Genomic DNA, 18,682 nt, shown 5'->3' on the forward strand with positions numbered 1-18,682 from the left:
ATCTATTTCTTAATGTTGCAGTCTCATTTATGTCAAAAATAAAAATACTGCAACAAATGCACTACTTTAATATGTTGATGTTGCAATCTGTTCTTTATTTTAGGAAGGGTAGATTTAGATGTATGCTGGCACTACTTTAAAACTTATCTGTTTAGCTTTTGAGGTGATTTTTATTTTTTGGGTGTCATTCTTATTTCTTTTTTATATACTGTCTTTTCTCTAGTTACATATGTTGAGGAGTCAAGGTGACTGGAACACCTCTCACCACTCATCTTCTTTCCACACTTTCATTGTTCAGAAGGAGGTTGAGTACTGTAATATGAAGAAGTAACCGTCATAAAATTGCAGCTTGGTCACAGTGTACAGTCACTTCTTATCACATACTTGTAGTCAAATTTTGTGCCAATGTCTCACAGAAGTAATGGGAAAAAAAATCATTAAGTGTGTTCTGCCTGCTTATGTGGGGTTAGGAGCTAGGAAAAAAACTAAACAATGAAAAATTCACAATAAAGCTCTTGTGAAAATGCTGTAGAGACTTTGTGTAAGGGCTAAATCATGCTAATAATGATTTTGCTATCTTTCAAATACGTGTGATTAAGAAACACTTTGTTTCCGTGATTGAAAGTGTATTTCTTTCAAACCAACATTTTGTAAACTTTCTCAGGTTGAATGGAGCGTTTTCTGTGAGTTAGAAAATTCAGTAACAAAAAGTCAAATACTAAATGAAATCTCACGTCACATAAAATTGTATTTCATTTTTTTCAGTGTCCTCAAGAGGAGAAATTCAGAAATTAGTTTTTAACCTGCCTGGAAATGCTAGTGTTATCATGTCTGAAATGTATTTTCTTTTTTCTAATATGTATTTATTTATGTATTCCCCCTTCCAACAGGAAACAGTCCTCAAGATAGCCCTAGGAATTTCTCTCCCAGTGCCTCAGCCCACTTTTCTTTTGCACGAAGGTAAGAGTTTGTTTTTAGTACACATCATGCGTTTCGCAGAGAGGAAATGTTGTTGGACCCAGATATTAAAAGATGATTGGAAATACATAGCTGTATCTGTCAAGTCTATCACTCAGAATGACAAGTGTTATCTCTGTTAAATAACCTCTTTTAAACCTGATTTGCAACAAAATTGTGCTGGATGATAGATACAGTGACATCATACATTTTTAAATATATATATTGTATTAATGGCTTTTAAATAGATTCACACTGTATGAAAATAGAAAGATCTCCTCATCCATTGGGGTTCGGAGAAATTATAACCTACATACATATTTTTCTTATTTTTTTCTTAACAGTGTAAGAAGTGCGTGGCATGCAAGAACTGTATCTTAGAGAAAATGGAATAGAAATTCATGAGTTCAGGGCCGGGTTTCACTGGTAGCAGCATCGTCACTGTACATTTAATATCTGACCTTGACCTGTTTCACTATCTGAACAACTGAGACAGTCATAGGAGCTCTGTCATAGGAGTGTTGTGAGGATTAATTAATGTTAGAATTTTTGAAGACCTAAAGTGAATTTGAAGTGATCTATGAAGTAAATTACTATTAAATGAACCGTAACTTAAGTTGATTATGTGTCATGGGAGACTGCCTATTTGTGCCACTATGGTTCCGTATCACTTAACACCTTGTCAGCCTACCTCAAATAATATGTTCATTAACTCTAAGCCTGAGAGGGTAGGTAGAGTTTATATTTTGACCCAAGAGTATAGACACAAAAAAAGAAATTGGAGTCCTGTAGCACTTTTTGTCATTAAACAATGCCAGGTATGTGACTGTTGCATTTGCAGTGAGATAGCACTTGCTGCTGTAGCTTTGCTTCCTTTATTTTGGGAGTTCATTAAAGCTGCACACACAAGCTCTCAAACGTACTTGTGAAAAAATGGCTAAACGCTTTTTGAAACCTGCAAAGGGGAGAAAGCTTTACACAAGTGTTCCTTTAACTCTTACCTGAAACAAACTTGTCTGCAATAATAGATCATGTCAATCTTTCTGACAGCATATGATGTTACTTTTTTAATCCTTAAAGTATTTCTTTTGAATCTACTTCCTCTTGATAGTATCTTTTGCTTAAAAAAGGAAAGATGTGTGTTCATAGATTACATTTGTTTGTGAACATATTTTTAGAAAGATTCATTAAATCCTGAAATAGCTTATAATGGAAAAAACAGATGTGAAAGACTGAGCATTATTTAGAAATACAGCAGGCAGGATGTATTTTTCCTTTCACACTCATAATCAACAAAATGTTCAAATAATCATCTTTCTCTGAACCTTAAAATTCAGGAGGAAAAATGAATTCATCTATCAGTGCTTCAGTTTGATTTTGACCATTTTTAGAGCATTGTACAGATACTAGTTTCCAAGTGAAAAGTTTTAAATCTTTTATTTAAAGGAGTATTAACACAAGAAGTTTCTGTGATTTCAAAATACTTCACCCTTTTGATGGGATTCAAAGAAACTTATTTATACCAGTTCTGTGGACACTTTCTTCCGTGTTTATAGCACAAATGCTTGATAACACTTAATTTGAAACAGTGCTGATATAAGAGTTTTTCAGTTTGCTGTGTGTATTGTGGTTATTTCCATATAACCTGTGTGTGGTGGGGATGGAGGCAGAACTCCCCAGGCCACTCTGCAACAGTCGGAAGTGTCAATTTCCTCTGCCCAGAACTGGTGGGTGATGCAGGGGAGTAGGTTGCGCTACTTGTATCTGCAACTTAGGTGTCTTCTGCCAATACACATGAGTACAGCATGTGTGAGCTGGTGGATCCTGCTTTCTAGAGCTTCTGTGAACTGGGTAGGACTGCAGTATGGTCCAGGGACAAGTGGTGTGTCAGGGTCTGGGGGAAAATGCTGTAGATGCTTGCTAACCTTTTCTTGCTTCTTCCCAATTCAAAAATCCTCCTATTCTGCCTCCTTTGTTTCTTGGATACCTTCTGTGATAACCATCTCCATCTTCAGTGGCCCTTCTGAGTGAGAACTGCTGTATGATGCAGGAGTTCTGTTCTATATAGAAGTCATTCAGTGAGGATGTATATTCTGTCTCACAGGTGTGGAATATGTGGGTCTAAGCCATTTTAAATAAATTGCAAGTACTTTGTCTTTCAACTGTGAATATACCTTGCTTGTGCAGCTGAGTCAAAATGAAAAGTATTTTTATAATAGTTTGTTAGCCTGGTTGTTGTTCATTCGTAATGGGGAAGGGGAGGAGAATTAAAGAATTAAAAACAAAATTGTGGACGAGGAGGAAGTTTTTTCCAGAGTTCAATCTTTGATGCAGTCACTTGTCCCTCTACCACATGTTCTCTTAATAATTTGCACTGTTAAATTATATACCGTCATTTATAATTGACAATATTTTAGGTACAGTACTTTACCTCTTTTCATATGCTCTGCCTCTTCAAAATTTGGGTTGTAGCTTGTGGATAAATGGGAGTAGGAAATAAGCTGCTAGAATGGAGAGAGGGAAGGGTGTTTTTAGACAGTTACCTTGAATGGTAGGGAAATTGCATCAAGAGGTTCAAGGTTCATGATCATTGTTTTCAGACAGTTACCATGCAGGATAAGTTCCATGCAGGGAAGTTACAGCAAGAGGTTGAAGGTTCCTGATTCATTATGACTTTAGTTCTACTTTGAGGAATTTTTTTTTTTTGTGCAGATCAGTCTTGAGAGGCGTTCTTTTTACTGGCTGTAAAACAGAGCCTCAGTTCGCCTGTGAACTCTCCTCTAATATAAAATTGTGTGCTAATAAAAACTACTCCTGTTTTGTTATTTATGTATATATTTTTTTATTTTTTTAAACATATTTGATACTATTGTACTCCAGTCATGGGCATCGAAGCGACAGGTAAATTTTACCTCCTCGGAAATCCAAACACCAACCTCATCATTGCTTTTTGGCTTGTCTTTTTGAATGTTTAAGCTCCGTGTTGTCTGTGTGTAGCTCACCTGAAGCTGTGAAGAATAGAAATTGGCTTTGGTTATGATTCTTTTTTTTTTTTTCCTGAGTAAGCATGATTTTTGCTGTTTTTTTTTTTTTCCTGACCTACATTTGATTTTGAAAAAAAAAAAAGTTTATCTGATCATTCTTTCTAGTTATTTTATATTCGCTTGTTAGTTTGCTGGTATCCTGTACTAATGTCAATTACAGAAGTGTTACCCTTATGTTTCAAGCAAACTATATCGGTTATTTTGTAGTTCAGAGCATCACAGTTGGTTTGTTCACAGGTTTTTAATTTGCTTCACATTAATTTTCGTTTGATGAACCTGAGAGTTGTGAAGACTCCATGTGTTCAATTTTTATGCATATTAGTGAGAGATCAGTTGTCTGTTCATTCACTTTCTAGTTATTTCATCTCACAGATTTTGACTAGAAAAATGCCCTAAAAAGTCTGTAAGCCCAAATCATCCTTGCTGAATGTTTGTTTATTGTGGTCTGATGTGAAAGTTTATTTCTATTAAAAACCTTGTTTATATCATGCTTTTGGAATGCAGTTTTCCACAATAACACTTTTGCAGATGTTTCTGTGTTAGGGTACTGCAGTGTTCGTTTGACTAAACTGAGTTTCACAACAGGACTGATGGTCGCCGCTGGTCTTTGGCCTCCCTTCCTTCTTCTGGCTATGGTACAAACACACCCAGCTCAACTGTTTCTGTAAGTATCCAGAATAGTATGCTATTACGTGCCCTATCTTCTTAACTGTAGCAAAGGTTCCGTGTTTTTTTCTTTTTTCTTTTTTTTTTAAGAAAAGGCAATGTAGGGTTTTGTCTTTTTTGTTTACTTCGTCTACTTGTTGTATACTTTGAATTAACATGGGATATAAAACTGCTTCACTGATACAGAAGAAGAACTTGAGGCAACTGGTGCTTTGCTTTTACAGATCTTCTTTCTCTGGACGGGAAGTAGCATTTAACTGCCTCCTTTTGATCTATATAGCAGTAGTGGGGAAGACATACTGCCTTATTTTAGCCATATGGAAGTTAGGTATTGAGTTTGTGAGCTAGCAGAAACCACCCTACAACATGATTCGTCCATCCTAGGCTAGACTGCTATCTTAAAATCAGATGAATCACACATTTGCCTGTCTTTTTCATTTGTAATAGTCAGATGTTAGTGCATGATATTAGACGAGATATTTAGCTTTCTAGATGGCTATAACTAGAACAGAAGAATTCCTTAGAATGCATAATAGGATAAATACGATAGTTTATGTTGTTAGTTTTTGCATGTTAGATCAGTCCTTTTGATGTGATCTCCTATCACACCCAGCCCCATTTTGTGTGCACTGTCTAACTTTTGAAGTGCACCATGGCAGTGCATGTGATTGTGCTCCAATAATAAGGTTAGGTGAGAGAAGTATGAATTTGTACTTCTGCACATGACAAACTTGTCTGTACTGCAGAGGAAGCACTGAGTCATCTTACAACCTGGAACTAAGCTATCTTTAGTGATAATCACACCTGAGACTAGGAAGGTGCAACTGGGGAGAAAGGCTGCTTTGGAAACGGCAAATAGTGGGCTGTTTGTTTACGTCTCCCGCAATAAAGGGTCTGGTCCTTGCAGATCCAACTATGATTCTTTGACAAAGGGTAATTTTGTATCATGAGCCTTGGTTTGTACCTATAGCATTGCACTGTTACGGAAAGTACTGTTTTATGGGTAGTAAATATTACTGGACACCTGATGTCTGTTTTTTTTAAACGTTTCTGTCAGAGTTTAAGTAAGCCTTCTCTTCTCTTGGATATGTTCTGTTTCTCTTGTGAAGTAGTGGAATTCTACACCCTGTACATTGGTAAAACTTGACCATTTTATATTATGATCAACTCTATTTTACTTTTGTCCACAAAAGCGCTGGAAAATTGAGTCATTACTATTTCTTACAGTCTTCAAGCCAGGTTGGGGGATTTTATGTATTTTATGAACTGCTCCTCAGCAGTGCTGATTTTTGACCTCAGACCTGTACAGATCATGCCTTTGCCGAGGAAATTGCTTTATTTCACATTAAGTCCTTAAGCACTTCCCATAGTGCTCACTCGTACACCTCTTCTTGGAACTAAAACAAATATGCTGTGTTCTTCACTTAAAGTATATTGACGTAAAAGGTGTTGTCAGATAATAAGTAATTGCTATAGCAACTCCATCATTGTTAAAAGTAACAGGCTTATGCTACAGAGGAAATGAAAAGCTGTGTTAGAAACGCATAAAAACAGTTTTAATTTTCCATCGATGGGCATAGTTTTTTTTTTCCTTGATGGGTGCAATTTTAAAATGGTAGGTCCATTTTTTTTTCTGCTTTCATTACTCTATTAAGTTTACTATATGGATGTGCTGGAACATGGAACAACTTTTACATCGTGTTCTCATTTCTTTTGGAAAAAAAATCACTCATTTAGGGAGTTAAATATCTTAACTTTTGTGATTGTTTTTGAATTCTGTCTTTATATTCTTTGACACAAAAATATCTTATAGATACTGAACTAGATGTCTTGTGTAGCATTTAACAGTTTCTAATTTGTGGAAGTAAATATTTTCAAATTAAAAAGTTTGGATTTTGTTGAAGAAAGAAGCAGTATAGAATTGATGTCCTTTTTTTTTTTATATTTCACTATTTCCTTGCTTTTCATTTTTTACCCACTGGATCACAGAATGACAGAATTGAAGGGGTTGGAAGGGACCTCGAAAGATCATCGGGTCCAACCCCCCTGCCAAAGCAGGTTCCTTAGAGCAGGCTGCCCAGGTAGGCGTCCAGATGGGCCTTGAATATCTCCAGAGAAGGAGACTCCACAACCTCCCTGGGCAGCCTGTTCCAGTGCTCCGTCACCCTCACCGTGAAGAAGTTCTTTCGCATGTTGGTGCGGAACTTCCTGTGCTCCATCTTGTGGCCATTACCCCTTGTCCTATCCCCACAAACCACTAAAAAGAGGTTGGCCAAATCCCACTGAATGACATATTTGAATCAGAAAATGAAACTGGAAATCTGCCCATTTAATTGGTTTCATGTACTTTTTCAGAATCTGAAACAGCTAGCCATGTGCAGCCTCATTCTCTGTATTTTTACAAATTCGTAAAGACGATGAGAGACCACTTCAGAAACAGTAGTCTCAAGAGTATATACAAAACAGTTTCTTTTCAGTGCAGGATGAATAAGATTCACATTAACCTAGAGATTTATTAACTGGAGACCAGAAATGTTTTTTACACATCACAATAGATCACAGCTTTGATCTTTGCAAGCAACTAAAAGTCAAAGCAGGGACAGAAGGGTCATATAAGTAATCATATCATGATTACACTCAGATGATTGCAGCAAACCATTTCCTGTTAACCTGTTTTGTTGTTGTTTTGTTTTGTTTTATGGTGGAAGTGAAGAGATTAATGGAGTTATCAATTTAATGGAAGTTCATGAGTTTCATACTCCAGTTCTCTAAACAAAGATGAAAGTAAATGAAAATATCTCCTGTGAGGATTGTTCAATTGAAAATAAACTATTGCTGTGTCATACTCCAAGAAACAAAGTTGGATCAGATCTTTCCAGCTAAAACATGCAGTCAAGATGATTATGCCCCTTTTAAGAGAAAGAGACTATAAAGAGGATAAAGCAAGAGAAAATTTGGTTGCATGTTTTTGCCAGTAGCCTGTTAGAAAATTATTTGGATATGTGAAGATAGGCTAGGGAGATCTGGAAATTCATTTTTGCAGTTACATAAACTGGTATTGGCTGCAGATCTGTCTTTCTCTGAAGAACAGTTTGCCTTGCCTTGGTGCGCTGTGCTTGTGTATATATGTTAAATGCTATGTAGCTTTTGAAGCAGCTATTCTAGAATGCCAAGAGAGCTTTTTTTTTTTTTTTTTTTTTTTTTTTTTGCGGAGGATGGGAGTGAAGAGTTCTGCTATGAGAGCTCAGATCTGTTCAGAGGTCGCAGTTCAGACCTCCAAGAAAATGTGCTCTGGACCTGTGATGATCCTGATGCAACTGAGAGTCCTTAGCAAAAGAAGTATTTTCCACTATAATCCTGTTGGATGTAGACTCTGTGACATTTTAAGTGTGGAAAACATGAGGAAGATTATTATCTTCCTGATGTTCCCAGAATCCCCTGAAGTTCAAGAGGTACAGATTGATTTTATAGAAATAGGTATATGTGACAGTCTTTATTGGGAAATTTTGCTATACTAGAGTATACAACTTAACAATAGTGGCTCTAGGATTAACCGTGAGGTTAACTGCAGCTAGTTGCCTTAGTGTGAGATAGGAAGGAATATAGTTAGTGCTATGTGCTGAATTATGCATAGTGTTGTGATACAGCTGAAATGCATAAATGAGTTACTATGGCTTGGCAAGTTACTGCCCATCAAGTGAACTGCAGTACATTCTTGGTGTATATGCTTCTTAGTCTGCAACAAAACCAAGGTAATGCAGTCTTGTTAACTTTAACTTGTTCTGATGTGATGAAACCTTACCGTGTAGACCAGTCCAGTGAAAGTAAACCTCTCTGAGCAGTTTCTTTTCTTCTTTTTTTATTTTTTTTTAATTTTTTTTTATTTCAGGGGATGATTTCATGAGATCTAGTGTGATAACTATGTTTTCTTCAGTTCCTAAAATTAGGATATATTCAGCTTTTGCCATACAAGTTGCTAGGGAATTAGGAAGACTGACTCATTTCTGTGCTTGACAGCTTGGATATTACCTGCTGACCTTAGCAGTGCATGAGAACATCTATACAGTATGAAAGTTTACTGTTTTCTTTCACTTGGGACAACATAGCAAAGATGTTTTTACTGTGCTGGTCTCCAACAAAAAAGCAGCCAGGCAGGGGTCTTGATTTCCCATATGACAAGACAAATAAGTACAATAATTTGCACATGAAGATTGATATTTAGAAGAATCTCATTTTGTTGAAAAAGTCAGCTGAGGACTGAAGAGCTCCAGAAAGAAATAAAAGTTTTTGGACTTCTTCCCCTCCACAGATAAAAAAAAGGGACTGGTACTGAGCAGCTTTGTAGAATCACACAAAGATACCTGTAAACTGAGCTATCTTGGAAACCACCTTTGGGACCAGAAACACTAGAGCGTCTATAGTAATAGTCCAGGCTAGCAAGGCTGGTTGTTAATGCATTGACCCGTGGACACATTCTTCACAAAGACATCAAATCCAAGCTGAGCAAAGTAGTTTCAAAGTTCTTCCACTAAACATTTAATGTGGCTTAGGTAGCTAGCTGTGCTGCATAGAAGGCAGCACTGTGTTATACAGGGGGGCTTTACACGCAGTTTTGCAAGTCTAGTTATTGTAGTAACAATTTCAATCTCTTAACTGTCTATATCTTCCATTTTTAAATGAAATGGGTGGTTTAAATATAATCCTTTTCATTTCCATCAGCCATAGAAACTATCTTGATAAAGGCATTAAGTTCTTTCATGTCATTTTAAATGTACAGCTTTTAAGAGAAAATAGCATATGATTTTTTTCTACGAGAATTTAGATTACATTTAACTTTTTTTTTCAAAACTTCATTAATAGCTTAAATTTGGATAATGAAATAACTTTTGTATGTGGAATTGAAATATGTATGGCGGCAATAAGTTGTACTCTGCAGCTATCATTCTATCTTATGTAAATAATTAATTTTCAGCAGACTCAGTTTTAAATATTCTTTTAAATATTGGTGCGTATTACTGATGCCAGATGTCTTCTTTGCCTTAGACAGAGGAAATGTGAACTTCTGAAATGCAACAGCTTTCTTCCTAAACTGAAGTTGTTTTTATACCCTGTATTTAGCTCATTAAGTTGAGACTAATTATTTTTCTTCTTTAATTTGGTAGCTAAACATTGGAAACAGTAACTAGTTTTTATATTAAATGGCTTCATTCATGAGCTGTGAACATAATCTTGAAAATGCTTTTTCACTCTGATAGAAGCTTGTGTTCTGTTCTGCTCTTGTAGTCATCCTGTTCGTCCCAAGAAAAGCTGCACCAGTTACCATACCAACCAACACCTGATGAACTACATTTTCTATCTAAACATTTCTGTACCACTGAAAGCATTGCGAGTGATAACAGGTGCAGGACCACTGCAATGCGTCCGCGCTCCAGAAGTCTCAGGTGAGTTCCTCCATCTAGTAAGAGGGGCTGAATCTAAATTTCTAAACGTCATGGTTTTGTGCATTGGGAGCATTCTCTATTTTCAAAATTGCTTAAGTACAATACAAGAAGTAAGAATCTGTGCCTGAACTATTAATAATCCTTTTTAATTGTTACCCCCTGGTTTTGATCATCACTTAATTCTGCGTTTAGAAGTGTAATCTGGGTCTTAAAGGAGGCAACTAACCTGTATGAAATGTCTTGGTGAGCTAGTCCGTGCTGATCTAACTACTCTTCTAGAGTTGAAACTCTACAGAATATAGTCTTTTGTTGCAAAATAATTTGAAATGTATTTATATTCGTGGAGTGTCTGGAAAGAAATGCAGTGAAGAAATGGGCAGGGAGTTGGGGGGAATGTATTCATTTGTTTTCTTTAACCAAGATGAACTTCATTTTTTTGTTTCCCAAAGAGTAGGCCAGTTTCCTTTATGGTGGTCATTTGCATAAGGTGTGTTTCATCGAAGATTGTTTTTTTTTTTTTTAAGTGTTCAATTTTGCCCTTTTAGATAGCTGAAACTCACTTGTTTTGCTCTTGCAAGAAACTCTTTTGTATGTGTATAAGAAGCCCTAACGTATACGTTGCGATAAAGACAGTCTTTTAGGAGGGCATTGCTTTTGTGGAGTCTTATTCCACATCTTTTATACCATACTTGGATGGGCTGGTGTTCCCAGCCCAGGAAAGTCAGGTGGAGATTTTTAAAGGAAATGATAGCCAAGAATGAGGCTCTTGATAGTATGAAGGAGTTTCCTGGGTTAGCAAAGGCTGTGGGTACCTTTTATGGATGGTTTTACTGCAAGTCTCATGCTTTGTTTTTTTCCAGGCACAGTGTCTCGGGCATTGATGGAACCTATGCCTATGTGTGGCATTATTTGTAGGAAGTCAGATTGGAGATAACTGTTTTGATTTTTCTTCTATTTTCTAATTTAAAAATAGATTAAAAAAAAAAACAAACTTCTCAACATTTTCACTTGCAGATAATAGAGGTCTTGGTCAGGTCTTGCTGTTTTAATTGTATGTAACCTTCAAAGGGGTGGGTGTAGTCATACATATAATAAGCTGTTAAATATATATCTCTGTTGCCCTTCTGAGGAAAAAAAAAAGTAATGTCACGAGTGTTGCAAAGCTGCATGTATCCCAAACTGTAGTTATAAACTAAGAAAATAACATCCTTGACAGTTATATGTCAAATACATGAACTATCTTTTAAGGGATGGTCAGAAATAGCAGAAAGGAACCAAGCATGCCACTGATTAGAGGATGTGTCTGTCTAGTGAAGCATGTGCTGACTTTTTGGTGCAAATAAGCTATGCAGAAATATAAGTACTAATTCTAGCTCATGCTGAGACAAGTTTAAAGAGATAATTTGCTTTGCTTGCAGCCCTGGACGTTCTCCTGCCTGCTGTGACAATGAAATAATTATGATGAACCATGTCTACAAAGAAAGGTTCCCAAAGGTAATGAATTATATTTAAGATATGCAATATCTAAATTGATAGGCAACATAGGTTTTAAGTAAATGGTGTTTTTGTTATGGGAACTAATGATCCAAGGCTGTAATGGCTTTCATAAAGCATCACCAACCTCTTATTAGAAAGATAAAATCACAATAAAGAAAATCCCTGCTGAGAAGAACTGGACATTCGTTTGACAAAGCTGCTGAACTGGTTTTGAAATTAATCATTCTAGTAATACGTTCTGCAGGTTGGAAAGAAACAATATGTTCATTTTCAATAGATGCTGTGTACTTGGGGTTAATGTATACTGAATTAGTAAACTGAAACTGTTTCTGTGGCTCAGTCTTGTACAGAATCTGCTGGTACAGCTGCAAATTTCTTTCTTCAGTGCCATTTCTCCCTTTTTGCAAAACCTTGCTATACATTTACTTTAAAGGTAAAGATCAGTACATAGTTGTGAGAGTTTGACTCAGATACCAAATCAGGAAATGTTGCTGTCTTGTGCAGAGATCTGAGACAAAAATGAGTTCTTTGGTGCAGGCACGTTGCAAGGTGCACTGTGCTCTCAGTTTCTCATAGAATTTTGATTCTTGGCAAATAAAATAAGGTTAAGCTGATATCACTCCAAAAATGCCTACAAGTAGGAAAAAAAGTCTTAATTTTTCTTCACATAAATTTCTTTATGGAAGTATGAAGATATTTGTAGAGGGATTGAGCAGCAATCAATAGTGTGAAATGATCTGCTCATTTCAGTGGGTAATGTATGAATTAAGAGGTGTGAGTTTCCTTTGTAAAAAGAAACATACTGCAATATCTATTTTTTTAAGCATATGCAGCTGTGAGAAACAGTCAGTTGGATCTATAAAGCAAGCACATCTAGCAACCTGCAGACACATCTAACAGGACCTGTGAGCCTGTGATTTTTGTAATCATTTAATGGGCTTTCAAACTCTGAACTCAAAGTTTCAAAATTTTGAACAATTTTGTGGTATAACCTGTACAAAAGGAAAGGAGATATTCTGGTCTGTAGCACCTACAGTTTATACAAAACAGCCAAAGACATTCATGAGTTCTCATTGCTTTTATTTTGATTTGGGCTTATTTTTACAGTCATGAATGTTAACTAATTATTTTAGTGAGCAATATAAGATCAGTGTTTACGACTTGCAGCAGACAGAAAGCAGGATTCGCATAATAGACCAGTAAGGCGATTGCTTTTCTGAACTGATAACTGGGGAAATGTCATCTGCCATTTTGTCTATTTGCTTGCTTTTTTTGCTTGAGTCATTTCACATATTTTGTGTAGGTAATTTCTTAGGCACTCTAGAAGGGTTGTAAAACCAGAAGTAAGCTTTGAGGCTGTAAGGCTGATATAATGTATCATGTATGTATTTGTATATAGGCCACAGCTCAGATGGAGGAAAGGCTTCAGGACATTATAACAAATCATTCTCCAGAAAACGTCCTTCCCCTGGCAGACGGAGTGCTCAGTTTTACCCACCATCAGATCACAGAACTGGCTCGAGATTGTTTGGATAAATCCCACCAGGGCCTCATCACATCACGATACTTCCTTGAATTACAGCAGAAATTAGACAAATTGCTACAGGAGGTATGAGCCATGAGAATGCTGTTATGTTTGGTAGAAAAGTAGTTTAAATATGTTTGCCTAAGAGTTGCTGTCTTGAAACTATTATGACTGTTGCACTCAAATAATTGTCAGTGTTCATGGCAGTTTTAGTCTACATAATGACTACAACAAGGACCAAAAGGCATCCTACTGTAGTCTGGGATAAGTAGGTTGTAAAGATTCAGAAACAACAACATTTTCTGATGCAGTGCAAGTTATAAATTGCTTACAGAAGTGTGTGAATAAGCCCTAAATGAGGAGGCTTGCTGTATCATTTACTGTGGATAAATGAGGAAGCATACTCTTTCCACTTTATCAGCCCTACTAATTGCCTGCTGTGTTGACAAAGGAGACAGCAACCTTTATGTTTTCGTTACATGGAGGTTATTTGGCTATTTAATTATTTAAATATTTATTTATTTCATAATTAAACTGTTTATTAACAGAAATTGTCAGTTCTAAAAGCATTGAAACTTCCATAGAATAGTCAGCTAAATGTATTAAGAAAAACATGAAACTTGCTAAAGAAATGTGCAATGCTGTAAGTCAGCATGTTTTATAGGTGTATCATTTTTAGAACAAATGAATATGCTGAATGCTGTAATTGTTGTTTGTATAGGACTTGATAGTACATTATAAACCAAAGTTAATGTGATAGACCAGCAGATTTGATAGACTTGAAATTTTCCCACTGAGATACTAAGATGTTATGTCTGTGTTAATTTATTTTTTTTCTTGGTCTTTTCTTCTGTTTTCTTTTAAATGCAGGAGCAGTTACTAAAGCTTTTGGTTAATTTTTTTTTTTGTGCTGTATTTTATTGTCTTCTGTTCAGTGAATATATGTATTTTACTGATTTCTACAACTACTGTGTTTTGAACCTTCTCATAAAGCAATGCAAAATTTAAGACATCAGTGAAGTATTTCTGCATTATTGAAACTCAACTGTTTGAGCAGGGAAATAAGAGCTTGCTTACTAGTCAAAAGAGAGTTTGAACTAGTGACCTTTTTGAGAAATAAATTTTTATGATGCCAAAGTGCAGGCAGAGTTGGCAATTTGGCTAGAGATATCTCACTAGGAATTATGTTATGGTAGTGATAATGTCAAAATACAAAGAAACACGTCTTAAAAGCTAAGATGCACTGAACTGTATGTGTAAACAGTATATCCCTTAAAATGGCTGCACAGCAAGTATAGTTTAGAGTGCAAGTTGGCACATTCATTTAAAAACAGTAACAAAAAACCCTCTGGTTATTCTCCAAGCTGTATATAAAGCAGTGTATAGATGTTAAAAAAAACTACAACAAAACGCTCATTTTGTCATGTACTATCATGCAAATTCTATATTATGTTAAAATTTTCTGCTTTGCAAAGATATAATGCCTTAAAATGTTAAGGCTCACCTTTTGAGTAAGTGCAAATGGTATCTGTCAATAGTGTAATATGATGGAAGGAAAATTTTCTGCTTTGCTTAACTCAGCTGTGGGCACTCAGTTGTGCTTTGGATTCATGCGACATATTTGTTATCAATTCCCAGCTGTGACTTTCAGGAGAAAGCTGTGCTTCCTGCTGCTAGTTGGCACATTGTGATTATTTTGCATAAGCTGGGGAAGGCTCCTTCGATATTTGAGCAGTTTGGTTCAGTTGAGATTTTTATAAGTCTAAGATCAAGAGGCTAAGTGGATCTGAATGCTTTCCTGCTTCATCCTTCTTTAATGTAATATTTATTAAGTCTTTGTTCACATACACACCTGAGTGTTTGCAAAACTGTACAAAGTTGCTTTAAATTTTTCTGGTGATTAAAACAGGCAGACATTTTGTTTACAAAAGAGTTCTCTTTGGAATTGATTGGTAGTGTGCAGAATACAAATGCTTGTGTCCAATTAAGGTTCTTCTAAAATCCGTTGCAGAGTGCTAGATGATGTTTGTGCCTTTTTTCTTGTTTTCTTTTTAAAGCTTTACAGATTAACTTTTTTCAAATATTTGGTGTGTTTTTAAATGATAGCGCTTATGTTGAGAGCAGCATGTAGCTTCATTTTTTGTAGGATTTTTAATTACAAAAATACAATATAAGATCTGTTTTATATGAAAAGTACTTAGTTGCCGTATTAATCATTTTCAAAATGTTAGATTCTTAGTTTTCTTTCAATTCCTTTTGTGATTTTGAATAAGAATGAGATGAGGAAAACTTCAGTTTATACTGTTAAGAACAAAGACATACTTGGGTGATATTTGAAAGGCTATGGGTATGTTTTAGTCAGAATGAGGATCATATGGCTTCTTTGCATTCGTTAACATCCTCACATTATACCTTTTCTTCTTAGAGGTAAAAGTTTAAGAGAACCGTTTTGCAAATCTTTTCAAACCTTTCAGAACTGTTTTTTCTATAGCATTCTTTTTTTGTCATCACCTTCACAGAACTCGAGTTTAAATTGCCTTCCTTTTGCACATACCTGTATGTGGCCTCTCTATCCAGGAAGTGGTATAGCCTCCTGTTTTGTTTTTGTTTTCGTCTCATCCTAAAACTGTTAACTAGAACTTAACTATTTGTACAAAAGTACGTATAGGTAGATGGATGATGTATTGAATTGTATTTCCTTTTGTGAAACTGATAACAGTAAGTATATAATTAAAAAATGCAGATATGTCGTTTTTAGGCGCTTTTACTTCATTGTTGCAGGTATAGGATTGTACAAATTGGATTACTTCAGTTTGAAATTACAGTGTTGCTATCCTTACCATTGCTGCTGGTATCTTGATAATGATTTACAATTTGTCTAAAGTACATGCTTCAAAACCAGCAATTATATTTCCAAGTTGTGCATTGAATAAGTTTTGTTTTATTTTTCCTTTTACGTTCAATTTTTAGGCACAGGAGCGATCGGAGAGTGGAGAACTGGCATATATTAAGCAACTGGTCCGAAAAATCCTAATAGTTATCGCTCGTCCTGCTCGTTTACTGGAATGCCTGGTAAGGTGATGCTACTGTAAGTAGGTTTTCTTACTTGTTACTCTGGGAAATTTTTTGGATTAGTATTCAAGGCCATTTACAATCATTTCCTGAAATGTCGAACAACTGGGCAGGGCTTCATTGTTGGTGAGATCCTTTTTACTTTTATGTCAGAAACATGAGACTGACAGGGAACTCCTGCAGTTGTGTTTGGCTCCTCACTATTGCAAATGCTATGTTATTAAATCCCTTTCATAAATTTGGGAAGCTCCAGTTTAAAACCACTTGGGTTTTTCTGTTGTTTTGTTAGACTTTGCTATTCTCTTGGGAAGACTTCTCTGGAATCATAATTACTTCGTGGTTTTCCCGTTGTTGTTCTTACAAGTTTCATAATTTTGTTGCGCTGAACAGTTGCCAGAGCTATAAGCAGCTTGTAGTTAGCTCTGCAGTACCTTATCTGGGGGGAAGGGTTAGGGTGTCTGAACAGGTAGCCTGAATTATTCTGGGGACCAGAAGAAACAGAAGAGTTAACTTGCGCGTGAGGATAGCATGGATGTTGCCAGGCTGGGCTAGCTTGTGCCAGGCCACCTGGGTGTGTGTCTGCTTTGCCTGCCCCTGATGTGAGAGCTGGGGAGGCTCAGGTGTGGGAAGTTGCTCCTATGCACAGAGCCAACATGCTTCAGTTGTTCAGTGGAAGTAATAAACGCTCAGAGAACACAGTGTACTCAGGAGGATGGTGTAGACACCCAAATACCATGTAAGAGCCAGCCTGACTCCAACAGGCCTGGCAGGAAGCCTGAGCTGACTTTGTTGAGCTGCTGTGCTTGCCAATACCAGGATCACAGTGTTGACACTGCACATGGCTATTTGAGGCTGGCAAGACTCTGCGTATGTGGGAGCTGCTAACCTGCTGCTAGACTCAAGTTATGCCTGAAAGTGTCATAACTGCATTTGCATGCCACTGAATCTGAGCTAGTCAGTCTTTCCAACCTGATCTTGGCTCTGCACTGTGTTTCTTCATCTGTGGCACAGTTAATCCACAACCTGGATCATTCAGCCATGGGCATTTTGAGAGCTGGCTCTGTTTTGTTTTGGAAATACCATGTCTCAGTGTTCCCAGTTGCAGTTTGTTCATGACTTGCAGTTCAGAAAAAAATCTGAAATACGGTATGTGCTCTGGAGCAGAACATAAAAGATGAAAAAAATGTCAGGTTCTAGAGAAGAGGGCGCCTTAGCATATATTGCCTCTACTGTCGAATCCAGGCTTGCTTTATGCCTTCACCCTGTCCCCTGAAATGCTTATTCAGTCATATCTAGAATCAACTTCTGTGCTCCATTCTCAAGGTTCACATAATCCTTCTCCAGCCTTTTATACAATTTCTCATGATGTCTTGCTTCCCTCTGGTCCACGTCCTCACCGTTGCACATGCAAAAATGTCCTTAAATGCATTCTTTGTGGCACTTTGTCCTCCCTTCAGATGCTACCCTCCTCCTTCCCACTCAGTCTTGTTCCCAGTCTTATCTTTTAATTCAAATGGTTTCCTGGTGACCCATTTGCCCACTAGTTCATTCTCCCTAAATATTAAGTTTTATAGCTAGCTTGTCCAAGTCTCCATTCACTTAGTCCCCAGTTTCTACCCCTGGGATTTTATCCCAGCCTACTTCCTCTGCCACACTACACTTAAAGTGGAACTGCTCTGTATCTCGTGTTGGTCCCTTTGCTGGTCCTACTGATGTGAGTGGAAGGGACAGTGTTGTCAGATCAGGAAATGAGGTCTCTCTCTCTCTCTCTCAGTTTGGGTGCGTAGTTGCTTCCAGCTGTTTAGCTTTTCAGAACAGCAATGGCAGAGAAAGCCAGCACAGCTTCTTTGGAGTGTTCTTACTTCAGACAGAGATTTAAGCTGGAACAACAACTCTGCGCTGTATGTTTTTTCAGAGGCAGGTAGCTTGAACAAATGTAGGCAGACAGTCACAAAATCCACATTTCATATGCAAGATGTTAAGCCTTACACCATAAAGGTCACTGGAATTGTTTAATCTTGTAAAAACAATATTTTTCCATAGCTTCTGTGTAGAAAATTTTGAATAATGTTGGCTAATATTTTAAAAGGTCTGTCTGAAATAGATACTAGATATGGAAAATTTCAGCCTCTGTAAGAAAGTTCATAGCACTACAGGAAATAAATCCAGTGCTTTTATCATGAGGAGTTTCATGTACTATACCGTAATGCAGTCAGTTTTCTTACGGCAATCTTAGCTCCGGTGTTTGTGGTATATGAATTCCTATTTTTATTCACACATTAATCATATAAATAACGTTTTTTTTAGTTTCATGTGCCAAGAGCTACTGCCAAATGTTGAAAGATTTTTTCCATTTTCAGTGGCTTCAGTATGTGAAGAATGAAACGCAGAGGTAGAAGTAAAGATAAGGAAATAAATTTCTTGTTTATAATATTTACATATATATCTAGATGTATACATGTTTGTGTGTGTATGCATTA

The 18,682-nt window shown here is 36.6% G+C and overlaps 1 protein-coding gene across 7 annotated transcripts in view; it reads left to right on the top strand.

Moving 5' to 3' along the window:
• MAST4 (microtubule associated serine/threonine kinase family member 4) overlaps nucleotides 1–18,682 on the top strand; it is a 196,303-nt gene that overhangs the window by 133,229 nt on the left and 44,392 nt on the right. For all 7 annotated transcript variants that reach the window (XM_050716231.1, XM_050716229.1, XM_050716230.1 and 4 more), the window contains 6 exons: nucleotides 891–960; nucleotides 4,587–4,665; nucleotides 9,951–10,108; nucleotides 11,527–11,602; nucleotides 13,005–13,214; nucleotides 16,101–16,202. In XM_050716231.1, coding sequence (XP_050572188.1) covers nucleotides 891–960; nucleotides 4,587–4,665; nucleotides 9,951–10,108; nucleotides 11,527–11,602; nucleotides 13,005–13,214; nucleotides 16,101–16,202 — 695 coding nt within the window. The remainder of the gene's footprint in view (nucleotides 1–890; nucleotides 961–4,586; nucleotides 4,666–9,950; nucleotides 10,109–11,526; nucleotides 11,603–13,004; nucleotides 13,215–16,100; nucleotides 16,203–18,682) is intronic.

Source organism: Cygnus atratus, chromosome Z (assembly GCF_013377495.2).
Source record: "Cygnus atratus isolate AKBS03 ecotype Queensland, Australia chromosome Z, CAtr_DNAZoo_HiC_assembly, whole genome shotgun sequence".
Lineage (NCBI taxonomy): Eukaryota > Metazoa > Chordata > Aves > Anseriformes > Anatidae > Cygnus > Cygnus atratus.